Source organism: Heliconius melpomene, chromosome 8 (genome assembly GCF_056956725.1).
Source record: "Heliconius melpomene rosina isolate 202511_hmr_F chromosome 8, ASM5695672v1, whole genome shotgun sequence".
In the NCBI taxonomy this organism is placed as follows: domain Eukaryota; kingdom Metazoa; phylum Arthropoda; class Insecta; order Lepidoptera; family Nymphalidae; genus Heliconius; species Heliconius melpomene.
Window position 1 is genome coordinate 3,090,959 of NC_140396.1, and position 18,879 is coordinate 3,109,837.

The 18,879-nt window shown below is 33.4% G+C and overlaps 1 protein-coding gene and 1 pseudogene across 4 annotated transcripts in view; both read right to left on the reverse strand.

Annotated features, from left to right (window-relative positions):
- The window catches only part of dsx (transcription factor doublesex), a 143,916-nt gene extending 133,177 nt beyond the window's left edge, over positions 1–10,739 (reverse strand). For all 4 annotated transcript variants that reach the window (XM_085189664.1, XM_085189665.1, XM_085189666.1 and 1 more), the window contains exon 1: positions 10,166–10,739. In XM_085189664.1, the coding sequence (XP_085045790.1) occupies positions 10,166–10,670 (505 nt within the window). In that variant the 5' untranslated portion in view covers positions 10,671–10,739. The remainder of the gene's footprint in view (positions 1–10,165) is intronic.
- Positions 10,740–15,057: 4,318 nt separating this feature from the next.
- Positions 15,058–17,744, reverse strand: LOC146536681 (uncharacterized; annotated as a pseudogene).
- Between the last annotated feature and the right edge of the window lie 1,135 nt (positions 17,745–18,879).

An 18,879-nucleotide genomic window follows, 5' to 3' on the forward strand; every position in this document is an offset into this window, starting at 1 on the left:
GCATAATTATAATTATTTTTCAAACTACCCACAATCTTTTTATATCCTATATAGAAGATATACATAAGTTGCCGTAATACAATTTGTTCCAAGGTTTATTAATTGTTCATCTAGCGGTTACAGTAATATATTGTTAGAAATCGGAAGCGGTTAAAGTTTCTTTTAAAAACACTATAAAACACATATCGTCTATACCTTCCAATCAGGCCGATCGTCTACAAGCAACTACCCCCAATTGACACGATTCCACTGATTTCATAGTCTTTTGCTACATCTACCCTCTTTTACACGAGTACACTAACAATATTATAATTATATGAAATTGATTATATTGTAATTATAAAAACAATATAAGGGCATCAGAGACAAACATATTGAAAATGTGTTAAGTACTCTTCAAACTACGTTAACAATGTCCGTAGAGGCAATAAAAACTATCATTTCGAAACAAATTAATAATCAAATTTCAATATAAATAACGTTAATGACACTCATAGGGAAATTATAAAATTATAATACTTGATTAGCTATCAACAGGATTATGATTTATTTATCTATATTAATTAAGTTGATGTTAAATAACCCAAGTTTTAGTAAAGCATTGATTTTTTTATTAACTGTCCAGTATTCCCTTTAAAATCGACTTTCTTAGAAATATTTAAGATACAAAATACTTAATAGTAAGAAAATTATTAAAAAAAACAATACCTGTATTATATAATAAAAACAGTGTAACTGCCTTAAGCGATGCTAAATAAGAAATATTTATTTCTTACGATGGATTAATAGGTTATATCAGAAAATGTCAAGAAAACTGAAGACGGCGGAGAGTATAGGAAAGTGGTATTTCCGCAATAATAAGCGGAAAAGAGAGATATCTCAGTAAAAAGTCGTCAAGTGCGAGTCGGACTCTTCCACCGCTGCCAAAATTTCACAGACAACAGGAAACACAACTTTTATAAATTCGACAAACTCAAGTTTGCGGACGCATGCACTCATTTTTTATGAAATGAACTACAATTATAAGTTCATAATGGTGTTTCTATGAAATATCTATACATTTTTACATATCGGATTTTTCTTTTATTTGTATTTTGAGTAATTATTTCGTGCCAAATTTCATTATTGTATGGTCTTGACAGACGGACAACGAAGTGATCTTCTAAGAGTTCCGTTTTTCCATTTAAGGTACGGAACCCTAAAAATTGATAAATTCAATATTAATTACACCGAACCGTCTATCGACATACATATATAAACATGTTTTAAAGCTTAAAGTAGAAATTTAGCGAAGCAAGCTGATGTAGCAGCGACCTTGCCCGCTAAAGCTACTGCCCGAAATACGTTCGCTCGTAAAACGTGCGATCTGCAACAGGGCTGACTTCTGTATATATTTTGTTTTATTTATTTTATTTTATTATAAATATAATATAATTATAATATTTTTATCTACCTACATGTATATAAATAACTATCGTGCCATATTTGTTTCCGTTATTTTACCTTCGTTACCATAGCGAAGAACCAAAGAATTTTAAAATTATAATAATTGATTTCCCAGAGTGGGAGCCGAACCCAGAACCTATTCCGATTTGAACGTAGGAAATGAAACTTATAAGGCATCGCGAAATTTTAATTAGTAATTATTTTTCACTGTTAGCAGTTTCCGAATTTCTTTTCAATAACCAATTTTCTTTGTCTTTAAACGGAATGAAGATATGTACCTACTAAGCGGAAAGTGAGGAACGCAGTGTATTTACATTAGGTTCTCCCAACATAACCTGTTGAAGCTGAAAAAAATTTTATATGTTAAACAATTTATTATAATATTTATAGATATAGAATTAATAATAAACATAATATACGTACAACTGTAGATATAAATTTCAATTTAAATTTCTACTAACTTCAAAATGTCAACCCTCCCAGTCGAATGAGGAAGGTTTAATGACAAGTAGCAAAGTCGTAAAACAAAAGTCTGTCAGGGCTGCCTTTTTCAATTTTCTTAAAGTGAAGCAAGTATTATTACTATAAAGAGACATTTACTATGAGAATACACATTTTTTTTCTCCGTTCTCTCTGACTACCCCTCCTCCCCCTACTCTCTGATGTATGTATGTATGCTATGTTTAAATACTATAATTCTCGTGTATCTTTATGTATCTTTGTGCAATAAAGTATTTTTGATTGATTGATTGATTGTATCTATGTATTTTTCTAAAACATTAACTAATAGGTACTTGGAGTACGAATTCAATTTTAAGGTTAAATTATGTTTTTTTTTATTTTCCTATTATTATTCTTGCCTCTTTAAAAAATCGGATTTTAGGCAATCAAATAAAAAACATGTTTTTTTTAAGTTTTACATTATTATACCGCGATGCAATTAAAGGTATTCTACATATTTGTAATATTACTTTAGAATCAATATACCAACACATAATATAATAGCAATATCAGTTCTGCTAATGTAAATAACATACGTATTACATAAAAATATGTATATACAGGTTTATTAGTGAACCCGTGACCACAGTCTAATGGCAAGTGGTCGAAATGTCGGGTAGGGAATGTCCAAAAATTTATTAATCTATATATATAAAATCGAAAGGTCACTCACTCATCACGAAATCTCAGAAACTACATGTGCTAGGATTCTGAAATTTTGCATAGGAGTTACTTATAGGACGTAGGTGCTCGCTAAGACGGGAATTTGCAATATTCGATTTCTAAGGGGTTGTTTTTGGGGTCGAAAGTTTGTATGAAACTTCGTTACTACAAATGCTAGGAGTCTCAAATTTTGCATAGACGTCACTAGGACGTAGCCATGGAGACAGAAATTAATAATAACATAGTTCACGCGGGTGAAACCGCGAGCGGGCCGCTAGTACTAAATATTCGCGATTTATACGACATTTAAAATCACAAGAAATTCTTACGGTGCGTGAAATTCAAGACTAGAATCTTCATAATTTTCACATTAGCAGCATTACACTTGACGTGAGAACGAATGGCGTTTCTTAAACAATAATGAATATAAATTGAATAGTCATTTGCAAAGTAATAAACATAATATTATTATTTCTTTTCTTATGATTCTCCTACATATTGTAGGGCAGGTGGCATAAAGTAGTGTCATCTAATGTCTAAATTATTCTGATTTCTACTTTCAGAAGAAATTGCGTTCTAGATCAGTATGCCAATACTTGCCAGACCTAATGAAACATATATAAGGTTGTGAATATAATCTGTGGTAGCTCGGTTGTATTTTTTTTCCAGTTTCACGCTATAACACGCACATAGCCGGGTAGACAGAAGAAGACTAAAATTAAGATTCTCTGTTCCACACTTTCCGTCGAATTTTCGAGACGTGTTGTGTGGCAGAACTTAACGCCGCACTTTTTGCCTTGATATCGCAGCGAAGAAATGATTTATAAATAGTAATTAATTGTCCCCAGTGGGAAAAGAACCAAAAACACAAAGAACAAAAAAAAAATTTACGAAAATTAAAATTAAAATTAAAAAAATTCTACATATTTCTCGTAACAGCCAACCATACTTATACTGGTAGTGGATCTCTACAAAACACCATTCAGAGTTTCGGAGAAGCAGCATTTTATTTACCTTCGCATCACTTTCCTATCAAAAACTTACACCGTTCCATCCGGTTTATGTCGCTAGTTAAACTTCTAGCAAATTCCATCTATATTCTATATAGATGGAATCTTTCTATACAAATCTAAAGCACCAAAACCTTTGAGTTATAGGTTTCGTTAATTAAAAACAACTGTTTAAAGTTTAAAGATTCTTAATTTGTAAAGGACATTAGATTAAGTTTTATGAAATATACAAATATTATATAATTTAATGAAAAAAAATTATGATTTAAACTATAACTTGAGGCTAGCCTAAAAAATAAAATGTATATTTTCAATTCTTCACTCTGGTTCCGCCACTAAACACGCAATGCCTCCAGAACTCGGCGGAAATGAGTTATTCTCATTTTCCCTTTCTGGCAAGCAATCAGCTGGAAGTACCTTAACTGAACTTTTTCGCTGTATCACAGTGTATCGGATTCGGGCTGCGGCGATGCCTAAAAAGAGGGTTATGTTTTTAGCTCGTATGTATGTATGTATGTCCGTTACTTTATTTCTTAGTAACTGTTAAACTAGTGAACCAATATTGATAAATGCGTGTCGTGAGTGTAACTGCATATATATACCTAATTTATACTGTCTGGTTTTTTGTTTTCTTTATATTTCACTTGTTGTTGCATATACTTACGTAACATTTAATTACATATGTATTAAGGCCAGTCGTGGCATAGGAAAAACAAAAAAATCGTTTCTTCACTCTGGTAACTGCGGCGTTGAGCTTCGCCATGCAATGCCTCCAAAATTCGGTGGATAGTGGGGAACGGAAGTGTCTCAATGGGAATGCGAGTGTCTTAACACTAGGTTTCCAGGTTCCCTCTACCTACCCTGCTATAGCAGCTGCTAAAGTAAGTGGAATACAGTAATTTTTGTTGCATTTTCTCGCCATCAGAACGACATAGACTTGATCTAGCAAATGAAATCTCAACGATGCCGTATGAAATAAAGCAAAATATTTTTCTACGCATTTGTAAACGTATAATTATTTTTTATTTTAAGTGCCTAATATTAATTTGTTTTTTATGTAAAAATCCGTGCAAATGGCGATAAAAAAGAAATTACATATATTTTATATCTAAATAAATAACTAACTCGAACTACACCTACAGCAGGTAAATAATATATAATTAATTTATAGTTTAAAAAACGTAATAGCCAGTGGTTACGGAGATACTATCGGCAAGACGTTAATGTATGGGGGAAAAATGAAACGCAGTATATTATCATACTTTTATGTTATCTATATCTTCTTCTATCTATCTATATATATAAAATCGAAAGGTCACTCACTCATCACGAAATCTCAGAAACTACATGTGCCAGGAATCTGAAATTTTAGATAGGAGTTATTTATAGGACGTAGGTGCTCGCTAAGACGGGAATTTGCAATATTCGACTTCTAAGGGGTTGTTTTTGGGGTCAAAAGTTTGTATGGAAAAAAATTTAAAACGCCATCGATTTTTATTAGATTTGAAATTTAGACTCTTAAAAATATTTCATTGAACACATGTTTCATGGTTTATTAGGATTCACCCCTAAAGGTGCAAATAAGCGGGCGAAACTGCGCGCGTCCGCTAGTCATATTATATTCTATTCAGCCTTTTGCTAATAAGGGTTGTTATAATTATTTATATTTTTCCATATTTTCAATAGAGGTAATTTGTGTTTTTGGTTTATATCTCTTAGCTTAAGCAAATTTTATATTTAATAAATATATTATTCCATTATCAAAGTTATTTTAAAAAAGCGGCAATCTCTATATGAGGCAGTATCTAGTAATAATATCAATTATTACCATCGTACCAGTATCCTTCAAAATAGAATTAAAAATATTTAATTTTAATAATTAATAGTTCAGTTTTAAATTATATAATTTTAATTAATAGTCACGCGAAGCGAGTGTCCTAATTCTAGGTTCCAAGGGGAACCTTGAACAAAAAATCTATTAGCCAACAAGAGGCGAAAAAACCTAATTTGCATTCCTTTGCTAACCTTATAATTTAGTTTAGAATTTTACTTATTTTAGCGGAACATAGCGGGCATTTTAAATTTTTTATACTTTTGTAAATAAGTCTTTGTCGTTCCTTCGTGTGGAATAACACTTTAAAAATGTAAAAAAATATAATACAAAGGAGATTGTAGAAGATATCAATAATTTAAAATGCGGAACGTCTGTCTCGTCGGGCCGTATTAGGTAAAAGCGACGCCGATATTGTTTCGCTAGTAGTAACCACAAATAACTATAATTTCCCGAAAAGATATGAAAGTTATGACAATTTTCAACGCCGCTACGATAATAATTTTAATTAAATACAATTTTACCCAATCGACTTTTTTATGTTTCAAGTACTTTCAATGTACCTATGCGTAATTGTAGAGACGTTAATTAAATTATAAGGGACCTAGGTACTAACGAGAAAATAAATTTTACCTTATACATATTTGATTAATTTTTATTTTGGTTAATTTAAAAAAAATCTTTCACTGTAGTAAAAATACTGATTGCGAATAGGTAATGAAACCCCTTGTAATACCTATGTATGTAGTTAACTATTTTGATTTAAGTAAGAGTATAGACAGATCATTCACTCTTTTGCGTAATATTAATAAAGTATATTTCTCTTATTTTACTAACAATATAATAGATAAAATTTTACAAACAAAATTTTTATTATACATTATATTTTCTAAATAAAAAAAAATGTAGAGCAGCAATAAGGTTAAAAAACGATAGAGGTAAAACCACAAAAACGATAATAAAATTTGGGTCCCACAGTCAACAATTGGATATTTGGGGATACGTATCTACCCCATACTATTTACGTGACGCTATAGGCTTAGTATTTTATTTCCCCCTCCAATTCACAATAAAGGACCCACCCCCTAAATGGCAATAACGCTCTCAAGGAGAGAGCAAGACAGCAGGAAGTGAAGAAGGAAGTGAAGTATGTCAATGGGAAATTTGTAAAAACTGTAGTAATATAGGCTATGTTTGTATATTATTTGTTATATATTATTATTTTAAATAAGTCCAGAAACGGATTGCTTGCGAGTTTCAAAATATAAAGATTTCATTGTTATTTTTAAACGGCGAGGGATTGAGTTATGTTATTCAGAATGGAAGTTAAAATTTCTTACTAGACTAGTAAACTTGGTTTTTTGAGAAGAAACAAAGATTTCTCGTGGTGAGGTACTGGAACCTATAGTTTCATTGGTTTCCGAAAAACCTTAAATTGTAAAAGAAATACGTAAGAAGTTATATATAAATAAAATAATAACTAAATGCAACTCTTATCTGTTGACCTTGTTGACACGCTTATCAGAACGATTATTACTTACGTATCTATACAAAGTTTCGCGGTATCGCGTCGCTTAGCAACAATTAATTTGTATGCTAGGTGCATTCAGTTCATTGGCTTTTTCACTTCATATCCTTATGTTTTATTTAAAAAAACCAGTCAAAACCGAGCCGGACTCGCGTACTGAGGGTTCCGTACCAATTTTAGAATTTCATTTTTTACAGATTTAAATTTTCTCCACCATACTATACCATCTATTATGAAATAAACTGCAATTATAAGTTTGCGATATTTCTTCCAAATTAAATATCTATAATATTTATTTCTTTATTTGTACCGCTAGGTCTCAATTCTTGCCAAATTTCATAATTGTAGGTCTACGGGAAGTATTCTAGAAGGGTTTTGAATGGTGAATTTATACAAAATGCAGCCTAAATTACCTACTCAAGACGCTTGATTTTTCTGTGCTGCGTAGACCTGAATATTTCACATTTCAGATGGACAACAAAGATCCTATAGGTAATATGTTATATTATAGAATTGCTTTTTTCCGTTTTTTACTTTTTGAGGTACGGAACCCTAAAAATGGCAGTTATATTCTAGTAGCACACAGAAAAATCCTATACAGCATACAAGCAAACTACAATGAAATGTTTTAATTACATGGGATAAAACTGGGTGCAATTTGAAGTCTTTTCTTTTTTTTAAATTAAGATTTCTCCTCATTACAATTTATCCGTAATGTTTCAAAGGTTGTCTGGTGGAGATTGCTTAAAGCAATAAGACCGCCTTTGCATACGTGTTTTTCTTTAAATTTTATTTGTGTTGTTCTTTCTATATATTTCTTTTATGTGTGCAATAAAGTATATTCTATTCTATTCTATTCTATTTTCACCAAGATGACTTTCCGTTCACTTTTAATATACCTAAATTCATATACTCAAAAGGTTTTCACGTAATTTAAATTAAACTAACGATATAAAATATTTGTCAAAATATATAAATAACTTAGTATTAAAATATCACAAACATCTTAAATTGATTTAGTACAAGATACAGAATTTAGGTATATCAGAAGAAATAATAATTGAAGGTCAAAATGTTATCTCGCAAATTAATAATTAATATGATAAATTGTGAAAAGTTTTTTTTTATATTATTTTATTTAATAACTGTTATATTTTTTTAATATTAAGACGTACGAATATGACGTAAGTTTCTTACCCCGCTAGAAATATTTTTAATATTTTAAAATGTAATACAGTATGTAATTTATGTTATTATTATTATTTAATTATATATTATAATAAACTTATAGAGATGAAAAATAGCTTTTTTTTATATATTTTAATAAATTTGTTATCAAGAGAACGCAAGAGTGCAGACCGACGGATCGTGATAATCAGGCCTATCAATTCAAGACAGCCTGTCAATTAATATTTTAAAATATTTAATATAAATACTTAGCTTGTGGTTATTTAAATAAATCTTAAAAGTAAAAAAAATATATTTTTGATGATGATATGAATGCTCTACATTTTCTATTTCCCGCCAAAAATCTTAATCTTATTTTTCACCCATTATCAAAGATAAGAAATAATTTTGTGTCTTGAAATTTTGGACAGTAAGTAAGGTTTAATATTTGAATGTTTTTAACTATCTAAATTTTAAAATAAATTCGTTACTTATTTAAAATTATAATTCTGTTAATACACTAACTGTTATAAATTCTTCACTATTCATTAATAGTAAGATTTGTATACAAATATATAGAAAACATTTATTTTCCAAAAAAATATATTAAAATTTTGTCCATTTTATCTAATAATAACAAAAATAGTAACGCAGATTTATAAACAGTTTCAATATATCTATTATCTAATGCTAAAAAAATGATATCAAAATGTATTTCCATATGTAATTTTGTCGCGTCCTTCCCATCTGTCAAACGTCTCTCTCTATATTAAGGCAATTTACTTTGACACCCGTTTACCTAAATTTTTAAATAAACACTACTACTTTTAGAAAAACCTAGTTTTATAATAGTTTTATAATGTTTTACTTTTAAAAATCTAAATTTCAAATTTTATAAAAATCGGTGCCGATTTCAATTTTTTTCCATACAAACTTTGAACCCCTATTTCACCCCTTTAGGGTTAAAATTTTTCAAAATCCCTTCTTAGTGGATGTCCAGATTACAAAAGTAAACATCTGTCCAAATTCCACGTTTCTACGCACAGCGGTTACGGCTGTGCGTGCGTCTTACCTCAGTCAGTGAGGACAAGTCCTTTTATATATATAGATTAGTCTATTTATAACTTTTATTTTTTATCTGTTCACATAATTGAATTCAGATTACAGTAATAAAAAGTATTTACATATTTCTTCTTCTTTCTTCTTTAATAGGCATTTTTTTTTTTAATATTTTGTTTTTTTAATACGCCGATTATATATGTTCCACTTAGAAAAAATATTAATTTGTATTATAATGTTTCATTTATTTGTTTTATTCAATTGTAGTAGTAAATTGTATATTTTTTAAAAAAAAAACCTGCCTGATGGGTACATTTTAAAACCTGATGGGTACATTTTAAATTATGTAAACTTTGTATTGTGAGGTCAATAATACAAAATGAATTTTTATATTTTATATGGTAGAGGCTAATTATCTACTCTGTCGCCTATTATAACATTTAAACAAACACTATGACATACTACCGTGTGGCTACTAGGAAATAAATTATTTAATAATTTCACTGTGTCATAATTTAGTTATTAATGCAATAACAAAAAAGTTGCATACCAACATATAACATATAACGTTATTCTCTAAATACGTTTTTATATAATATATAACATGAATAAATAATATTTTTACTATTATTATTTTAGCATAAAGTAAATATTGTCTCACAGACTAATCTACCGGCATTATTTATTTCAATGTCACTTAACGAGATATAATTCGCAACCGACTATCGTTCTTATTATATTCCTTTATCACTGATAACGAAATGTGTTATATATTATTTTATTATCAAAATATTAGGCCTACCTCAATTTCATATATCATATAATAGTTATGTCAAAACTCGATAAACTTTACACGGATTTATCTTAAGAACACGATGACATTGTAAACATAGATCACTGACAATGTAACTCATATCACTTCGATATCGATATTTATCTTATCGTAAAGATTGCACTAACCGGGCTGTTGTGGCGGCAGCAGCGGCGGCATGGCCGGCTGCGGGGGCGCCGACGGCGGCGGTGGAGCGTATGGCGACACCCCCGGCGAGCCCGGCACGGAGTCGCAGCTGGGCGAGCCCAGCGAGCGCGAGGGCGCCGACGGGATCACAGGGCTTCGGGGTGCCTTCACCAGAGGCGGGTCGGGGCGGTCCAGCTCCAGTCCGGGAGGCTGGGAGCCGGACTCGATGGCGCGGGCGCGGGCCTCATCCTGCGCCTGGGCCCGTCTCAGAGCCGTCTGTAACGCCATGACTCGTTGCCTGTCGGCTGTGAGGCGGCACTTCTCGCAGGTGCAATACCGGTACTTGCAGTAGCGCTTGTGGCCCTTGAGCTCCACCTTGAGGCGGTGGTTGCGGCAGCGCGCACAGTTGGGCGGCGCGCGCGGTACAGCCGAGCTGGAGGCGCCAGGGTCGGAGCGCTCCTCACAGTCGTCGGGAGTCCGGCGCCTCCACGAGCCCACGGAGACCATGGCGGCGCAGAAAGACGCAGCGACGCACACGCAGCGCGACGCGCGGTCACGATGCGACTGAGGCCCCGCCGCCGGCCGCCGCTGCACTGCCCCGCCCCGCCGCACCCGCCGCCGCCCGCACCCCCTCTCACTGCATTTATTGCTGTGCACGTTGCAAGTATGCATTCGCTTCATGTAGGAAACATCGGATGTGGTATCGTTGATTTATATGTACGTATACACTTTTAATAACAACATTTTCTACTGCATCAATTACCTTTATAATAAGTTCAATATCCTTTAATTTTATCTAGACTCTTCTATTCATAACAAAAACTTTAAACATAATTTAAAAATCATTTACAACGAAAAAAAACAATTCCGGGAAAAACTATACTAGATTAATATAAGGCAGTAAACGGCACGTTTAAGAAAGTAACATATTTGCATTACAAACATAAAAATGTATAAAGTTTAAAACTATAATAACGAGCAAAGATAATTAATGGGGTGTTAGGGTGTGACTGTAACACGACGGTTTTGGGTTCAATCCCTACTCGAGGAAGTGAAATATTTATTTACGTTTATATTTCCATTTCTCCGCTCTGGTGTCAAGGCAAAGCGCGGCGTTGAGTTCTTTAAAGTAATAAAATATTATATTTCAGATTCAATACAAAAACGAATAGAAACCACCACAAATATTTAGAGCACTATTTACAAATTTTACAGAATATCTTGCACAGTAACAAATGCGCCGCCTATGCGTGACTGCATTCATCCGATCGCATGCACACAAACACTCGCGACTCTTGTCTTTACATGCTCATGTGATGTGTTATTGTGTGTGTGTCGTTACGTCACTATTTTATTTTCATTTTTTTTTTTTAATTTTAGGCCAGAAGTGGCGCAGCGGCACAAGGGTTTGACTGCAAACGCGACTGGTTGTGAGTTCGATCCCCACTCGAGTAAATTAAATATTTATTTTAATTTCTTCCTGAATTCGGCGGAAAGTGGGCAACGGACACTAAGTTCACCCTACCTACCCTGATGTGTGCTAGATACAACGTAAAGCTGATTTTTTATTAACTTTAAACATATTAAAAAAAAAGAAATAAAGTGACCGGTAAGAGAGATGAGGGAAGACCTCGCTTGACATGTATACAAATAGCAAAAAGAGTCCAATAGCAACCATTCCTAAATTTATAAATATTGTACTCGTCAAAATTTTTCGTATTTTTGACTGTAGAATGTTAATTATTTGTAAAGTCTATAAAATTATTTGGGCTAGTGCAGAAGAAACCAGAATAGGTATAGAGTCCCGCAGAATTATCGGACCACATTCCTCGATAAAAATTTGAAGAGGGGGGTCGTGGCACAGGGGCACAAGGTGTGGCTGTAAACGCGATAGGTTGTGGGTTCAAGTGGGAATTTGAGGAAATGAAATATTTCATATTTTTATTCGCAATTTTTCGAGGCAACGCAATGACTCCAGAATTCCTCGGAAAGCGGGGAGCGAAGTGTCTTAACACTAGGTTCCCTCTTTCTATCCTGCTACATGAGGGATACAGCGTGAAACGGAAAAAAAAATTCTTAGCACCCTGCTATATCTTTGCCTTTAAAAAATCTATCAAACAGGTGCTTACTTCGTTATCCTCTACATTACATTCAGATCACATATAGGATATGTTAGAGAGATGATGAGAAATAAAAGTCAGTCTTGGTAGTGAGCTAGTTGTTTTACTACATGGTGGCAGCGGTAGCAACGTATATATTCTTTAAATATAGAAACATACCACGATTTATTTCAAATAAATAAATATAATAAATATAAAATTATGATTGACAAAAAACGTATGTCCAGTGCGAAAAATTCCATTCGGTATAAGAGATAAATTAAAATGTGATTTAATAATATGGAACACGCTAGACCCCCAACGGAATTAATATTGGTGATGGTATATTTTTTTGTAAGGGGAAGATGTTAGATAATAATATTAATAAATGTGAGGAAGAATGTAAAACAGATTATGAGAAATAAAAGCCAGTCTTGGTCGTGAGCTAGTTGTTTTACTACAGGGTATACCTGCTTTTAAATCGAATTCGATCGAACTAATGTCAGCATGTAGTTCAAAACTACCTATAAGTTCACCTCCTTGTTAAGATCTTGTCCTTTATTTTAATTTAATATAATGAACGTAATATTTTATATAAGAGATTTGAAATATAAATTTGGGGTAGGTTTTGGGACTGTTTCCCCTAACTACTTTAACGGATTGGATTTTAAAACTGTGGAATTCTTCTTGTACTAAATTTGTATCCAAGGAGAGTTCAATAACCACGAGCTTTTCAAATTAATATCAAAATCAAAATCAAAAAATCGAATCAGCTTCACGCTGTATCCCGCACATAGCGGGATAGGCAGAGGGAAGCTAGTGTTAAGACACTCCGTTCCTTACTTAAATTAATATATTCTCATTAATTGAAGACGCAATTTGTGGGTAGCGGTGACTTTAAAACAAACATTATAAGTAAATATAATATCAAATAACCATGTAAAAAAGTGTATTATAAAAATACAATTCAATTAATTACAGAAAATAAACAAAAAAGTAAGTTTTCTATAAAAATGAAGTCATTTATAAATACGCAGTTACATTGAATATTTACAAAAAATAAAATTCATATTAAATAATCGAAAATTCATTTTCAATTTCAATAGAGAATTGTACGTAAAATATATTATTATTTAAATATGTCTATATTTAATAATGTCAATTGTTGGTAGGCCTTATATATATAAATAAATAAATAAATAATCGACTTTAGTTAGTATTAGGAATATACAACTCGTCATGGACTATTGAAATTATGAAACATTGAAGTAATACAGTTTAATTAAAAAAGAAATTACTTTCTATGAATTAATAGGGAAATAGTTAATTATAAAACTTTAAGAGGAATACCGTCAATTATTGTGGATACTAGAGGTATATCAACTTTTCCCAACTATCAACTAATAAAAAGAATTTACATACATTTCAAATTAATTTTATTCTATCACAATTTGTTTTTTTGCATTTTTATATATACACCTACCCATTACTTGTATTCTATTAATTATTAATTATTGATACTTCTTCTTCATGGCATTAATCCCGGCTATTACCAGGCTCTGCCTTCCTACTCAAACTACTCCACTTTGCACGTTCTTTTGCGTTCTCGGTGGTTAGACAATTGGCTCTCAAGTCCTGCATCACGACATCCAACCACCGCTTCCTTAGGCGTCGGGGAGGTCGCGCTCCAGGAACTGGAGCTGGTATTTATTGTTACTATTACTTACTATTTTACATACTTGTATTTCCATACAAGTATACATTTGAGTCTTGCTCTTGCGAGTTCACTGAAGCCCTTGATGGGCCCGCTCCTCTCTCAAGTGAAACGGGGCTTTAGTACTTTATTAATGTTAAGTATTCAACGTTCGATACAAAAGTGACTTTTTATGTAGTACCGGTCGTTATGGTAGCTTTACTTGACAAAAGAATATAGTTTATATTTTTTTTATATGGGCAGTTGGCAAAAGAAATATGTATAAAATAAATTAGCCATTAATTATATATTTGTAATTATTAAATAGCTATAACAAAATTCTATATAAATAATTCTCAATATTTATTTAAATTTATATTTTCATTTCTGTCGAATCCTGGAAATCACACGGTGGAAAGTGGTGAACGGAGTATGTTAACACTAGATTCCTTCTGCCTACCCTTCTGTGTGCGGGATACAGCATAAAGTTGATTGTTTTTTTAATTCTAAACTTGTTTTTTCCTTTCAGTCGGGTTTTCGTTTTTCTAGACCTAGATCGGACCAACTTAGCAACTCTCTTTATCTTACTTAACCACTCTGCCACTCTCTTTAATTGACAATGCAAATGATCTCACCTAAAAGTTTTATGATCCCACTTACCTGTTCAGTGTTCTCGAAGATCACCTCGTAGACGCCTCTTCCTCCTCCTCCTGATAAATGGGAATTTCTGGTTAAAGAGCAAATTGAAAAATTACTTCACTGATTTTTTACAAAATATTCAATAGTCATCAACGATTTTTTTAAATATTTTATATTACTTTAGCTTATTTCATGTTTTTTTTTTTGTGTTTTCAAATTATTGATACTTATATAGCTGGTAATACTTATATTATTTGCTATTTAAAATCCGTTATTTCCGAAATACGACAATTTTTGCGAACAAAATCAAATAAAATCTCTAATTATTAAATAACGATTCATAAAATGTATACCAGTATAGATAATTATTCTAAAATAAATAATATTAAACAGATATTCGCATAGTTAAAGCGGGCAAAGCCGCGCTGAGACTGACAATTATTAACAATTTTAATAATAATAATAATAATAAATTTATTTATTTAAGACATTAGTCCACTTGTTAGTAACAATTAAAACTTACCCTATGTTAATACAAACACAAACACACACATATACAAACAAAAAAAACAAAAACTGGCTTCCGTTGAGACTCCTACACTATTGACTGTAGCTGGTAGCAGGAGCATGGAGATTAGCCCAGCGACTAAGCAATGGGGAGTCCCATCGGTCAGCCAACGTGCTCAGGATGGTGTTCGATGCTCCGCGCACTCGCGCCCACAGCGAAGCGCACCGCTTTCTAATAATCGCGGGGAAACAATCGGTACGCGACTCGGCAAACATCAACGACGCGCTACAAAAGCGCGGCAGATCGAACAACATCCTGAAAGCATTATTATATTGAACGCGCAGTGCGCCGTATGTCCGCTGCGTAAAGTTGACCCACAGACTGCACGTGTAGAACGTTTGACAGTAGGCTTTGAAAAGCGTCAGTTTGACCTGTTGGCTACAACGCGCAAATCTGTGAATCAACATGTTACAGCGGACAGACAGCGCCCTACGCTCTCTTTCTATATCCACCGTGTCTGACAAAGTCTCAGTGACCCAGTGACCTAGATATTTAAATCGGTCAACTCTTTTTAACTGAGTGCCCCCTAGATCAACACTAGTTACTGTCCGTTGACTCCTCAGGTCCTTCGCCTGGAAAACCATGAACTCACTTTTAGATGCATTATATCTAAGCCCATTTATGGGCCACCGCGTACTCTTCACACATGTGAAGCAACTTATTCAAAGCACCGATCGACGGGCTCAGCAGCACCATATCGTCTGCATAGCTGATGTTGTTGATGCACGTCCCTCCTACATGACATCCTATGTAGGTGCTGCTGAGCCCCTCGATCAGCTTGTTAACATAAAAGTTAAAAAGCATGGGTGAGGACAATCCCCCCTGCCTCACTCCACATTCCAAACTGTAATCATTCGACTGCTTTCCAGCCCATTTGACACAATTCCTCTGGTTGTCATACCAATATTTAAATATTGATATAACATCCAGAGGCAGATCGGTTTCACACTGTAGCTTATTCCACAATAAATTGTAAGAAACTAAATCGAATGCCTTCGACAAGTCCAAAAAGCAAGCATACACCGGAGTTTTTCGAGCTGTGTAGTACTGCACAGTCTGCTTAAGACAGAAAATGGCACTCTCTGTAGACAGACCAGGCTTAAAACCAAACTGTAAGTCATGGAGTTTGATACTGTCGGCCAATCTTCTGTCAAGCAAACCGTCCAGCACCTTAGCTATAATCGTAGCCAAGGATATAGGTCTATAATTGGACAAGTCGGAGGCATCCCCCGTTCTATTCTTTACAACAGGTACAACAAGAGTGCACATTAACTTATCCGGTAAATAACAATGACTCATACATAAGTTAAAGAACATCGTAAGAACTCGCGGCAAGTGCAATCCTGCGTACTTCAGATGCTCGACACTAAGATCGTCGTGCCCGGGGGACTTACCCCTAACCATTTCTTTAATAATTGAGGCAACCTCACACTCCGAAAACCCCACAGTGAAGTCCCCGTCACGACATCCAGCATCGAACACCTGCGACTGCGGAAGGAGAGGAGACACTACTTTAAAGTGTTTACGGAAAGCATTCGCTATATCAGTCGGATTAAATTTACCATCTACACTCACGGGAAGGCTCGATTTTGGATTCAGTTTATTAGTGTTATTCCAAAATTTATTAAAATCTTTATTAGCATAATTTTGAGCAATAATATCCAATTTTATTTGTTTTTCATTATTTTGACAATATTTTAATTTACTTTTAAATAATTTTCTCGACTCGTGCATTTTATCGTAAATGAAGCCAGTATAAGGTTTACCGTATAATATCCAGGACTGATACCAAAACCGAGCTTCCCCGTGAGCGGTACTGACGTGTTTATTCCAGCCTGCAATACACTTATGCCTCTTAATTCTTTTATCTATATAGCTACATTCGGCTGAATCTCTCAGAATACATATAATCTCGTCATACATGGACGCTATTTTGCTTTTATGATCAGCACTTGAACATTTTTTGTCAGCACATGAATATAAATCTACCGGAAGGGTTATCAAACATAATTTACTATTACAGCTATCGGTATACTTCTGTATCTGATCACTATCCCTTTCAGCCCATTTAATTTTATTTAAAGATGGTGAGGGGGCCACAATTTTCAACTGAATCTTACTTAAATTACATTCAATTAATAAGGGAAAATGATCGGACCAGTAGACATTATTATACATAACAGATGCATTAAGTACAGAATGCCGCGCGGCGCTCGTAACGACACAATGATCAAGCCATCTACGAGAACCATGTGAATCACTAACGTACGTATAGGTGTCACTGGGTAGTAAATCCGTATCTACGCACGACCACTTGTTTTCGTTACAAAAATTTATAAGTTCACGCGAAAATTGCTCTCCGGGATGTGCATTGAAGTCGCCGAGAATAAAAACAGATTCAATACTGTTTGTCTCCACTAAAGCACTTATTTCACCCATACAGTCCGTGAAATCAACGAGGTTGACCGCCGCGTCCGTAGGCATATACACTGTGATCACAAGCATCGACTTATCGCTGTCGAGATGTATTTTGATAGCCGTCAAACGCACACTCTTACACTGAACTACCGACACACGGGGAAAAGCAGATTAATAATAGTATGTGACGTTAGTTAAATAACAATGTTAGTAACTTTTTGTATTAATATTAATCTACTTAGAATGAGTTGCAATATATATATAATTAAATATATAAATTGCATTTGATTGTCACATAATTATTGTGAGTTTTCCTTAACTATCTTTCTTTCACGTATTTTAGAGATGTTGCAAGTTGGGTAGTGAACTGAAAACTTTCGTTTGTCTGTCTTTCTTTTGACAGGGCTATTTCTATATTTTCAGGGTTCCGTACTTCAAAACGTCAAAACGTAATATTTTCTGGGGGCCTTTATCTTTGAACAAATACGTTCGAGGAATTGTTGTTTCTTTTTTTAATTTTCCGGGGCATATTTTTTATTCTAGGGGGGCACTGATCTTAAAGCGCAGAAATAAAACCAGCTTTTAAATCAACCCCATCAAATGCTTTAGAAAGAAGAGCATTTATGCAAAGATATGGTCGTAAGCGTTGATTGTTGTTACAAATGAAAAACAGGTCAAGTGCGAGTCGGACTCGTCCACCGAGAGTTCCATATCAATTTCAGGACTGTAGATTAATTTGAACTCGAACTTATAAAAGTTGACAAACATAAGTTTATGGGTGTTGTGTTGCACTATTTTCATATGGAAAAGAACTACAATATAAGCTTGTAATGATTTTTTTATTTGTCAAATAAATATTAATTTCCATTTTTAGCAATTTTGTCGCGAAACCAGAGTGAAGAAAATATGAAAATATAAAATATAGACGGACAGTCATACTAACAGACGGACAACAAAGATCATGTAAATATTCCATTTAATATATTCTTTATTGCACATAAAAAACACATAGGAAATACAAAAATTAAAAGTTTTTTTCCATTTTCCATTTTCACGGAACCCTAAAAAAGAAAAGAAATAAAAAATATTATTGCACAAATAAAAAATCTAGGGAAAATATGGTTGTAAACAAATCTAAAAATATAATTGTACCAATCAACATTGTACATATGAAATCTTCCTTTAAGTTTTACCACGGTAAAGCTCACATTACAAATGAACTAATCTATAATTGTCATCAACGAACCATAACGCAGTCTAGTTCATTAGCACCACCACCACCACGAGCGATGGTAATCA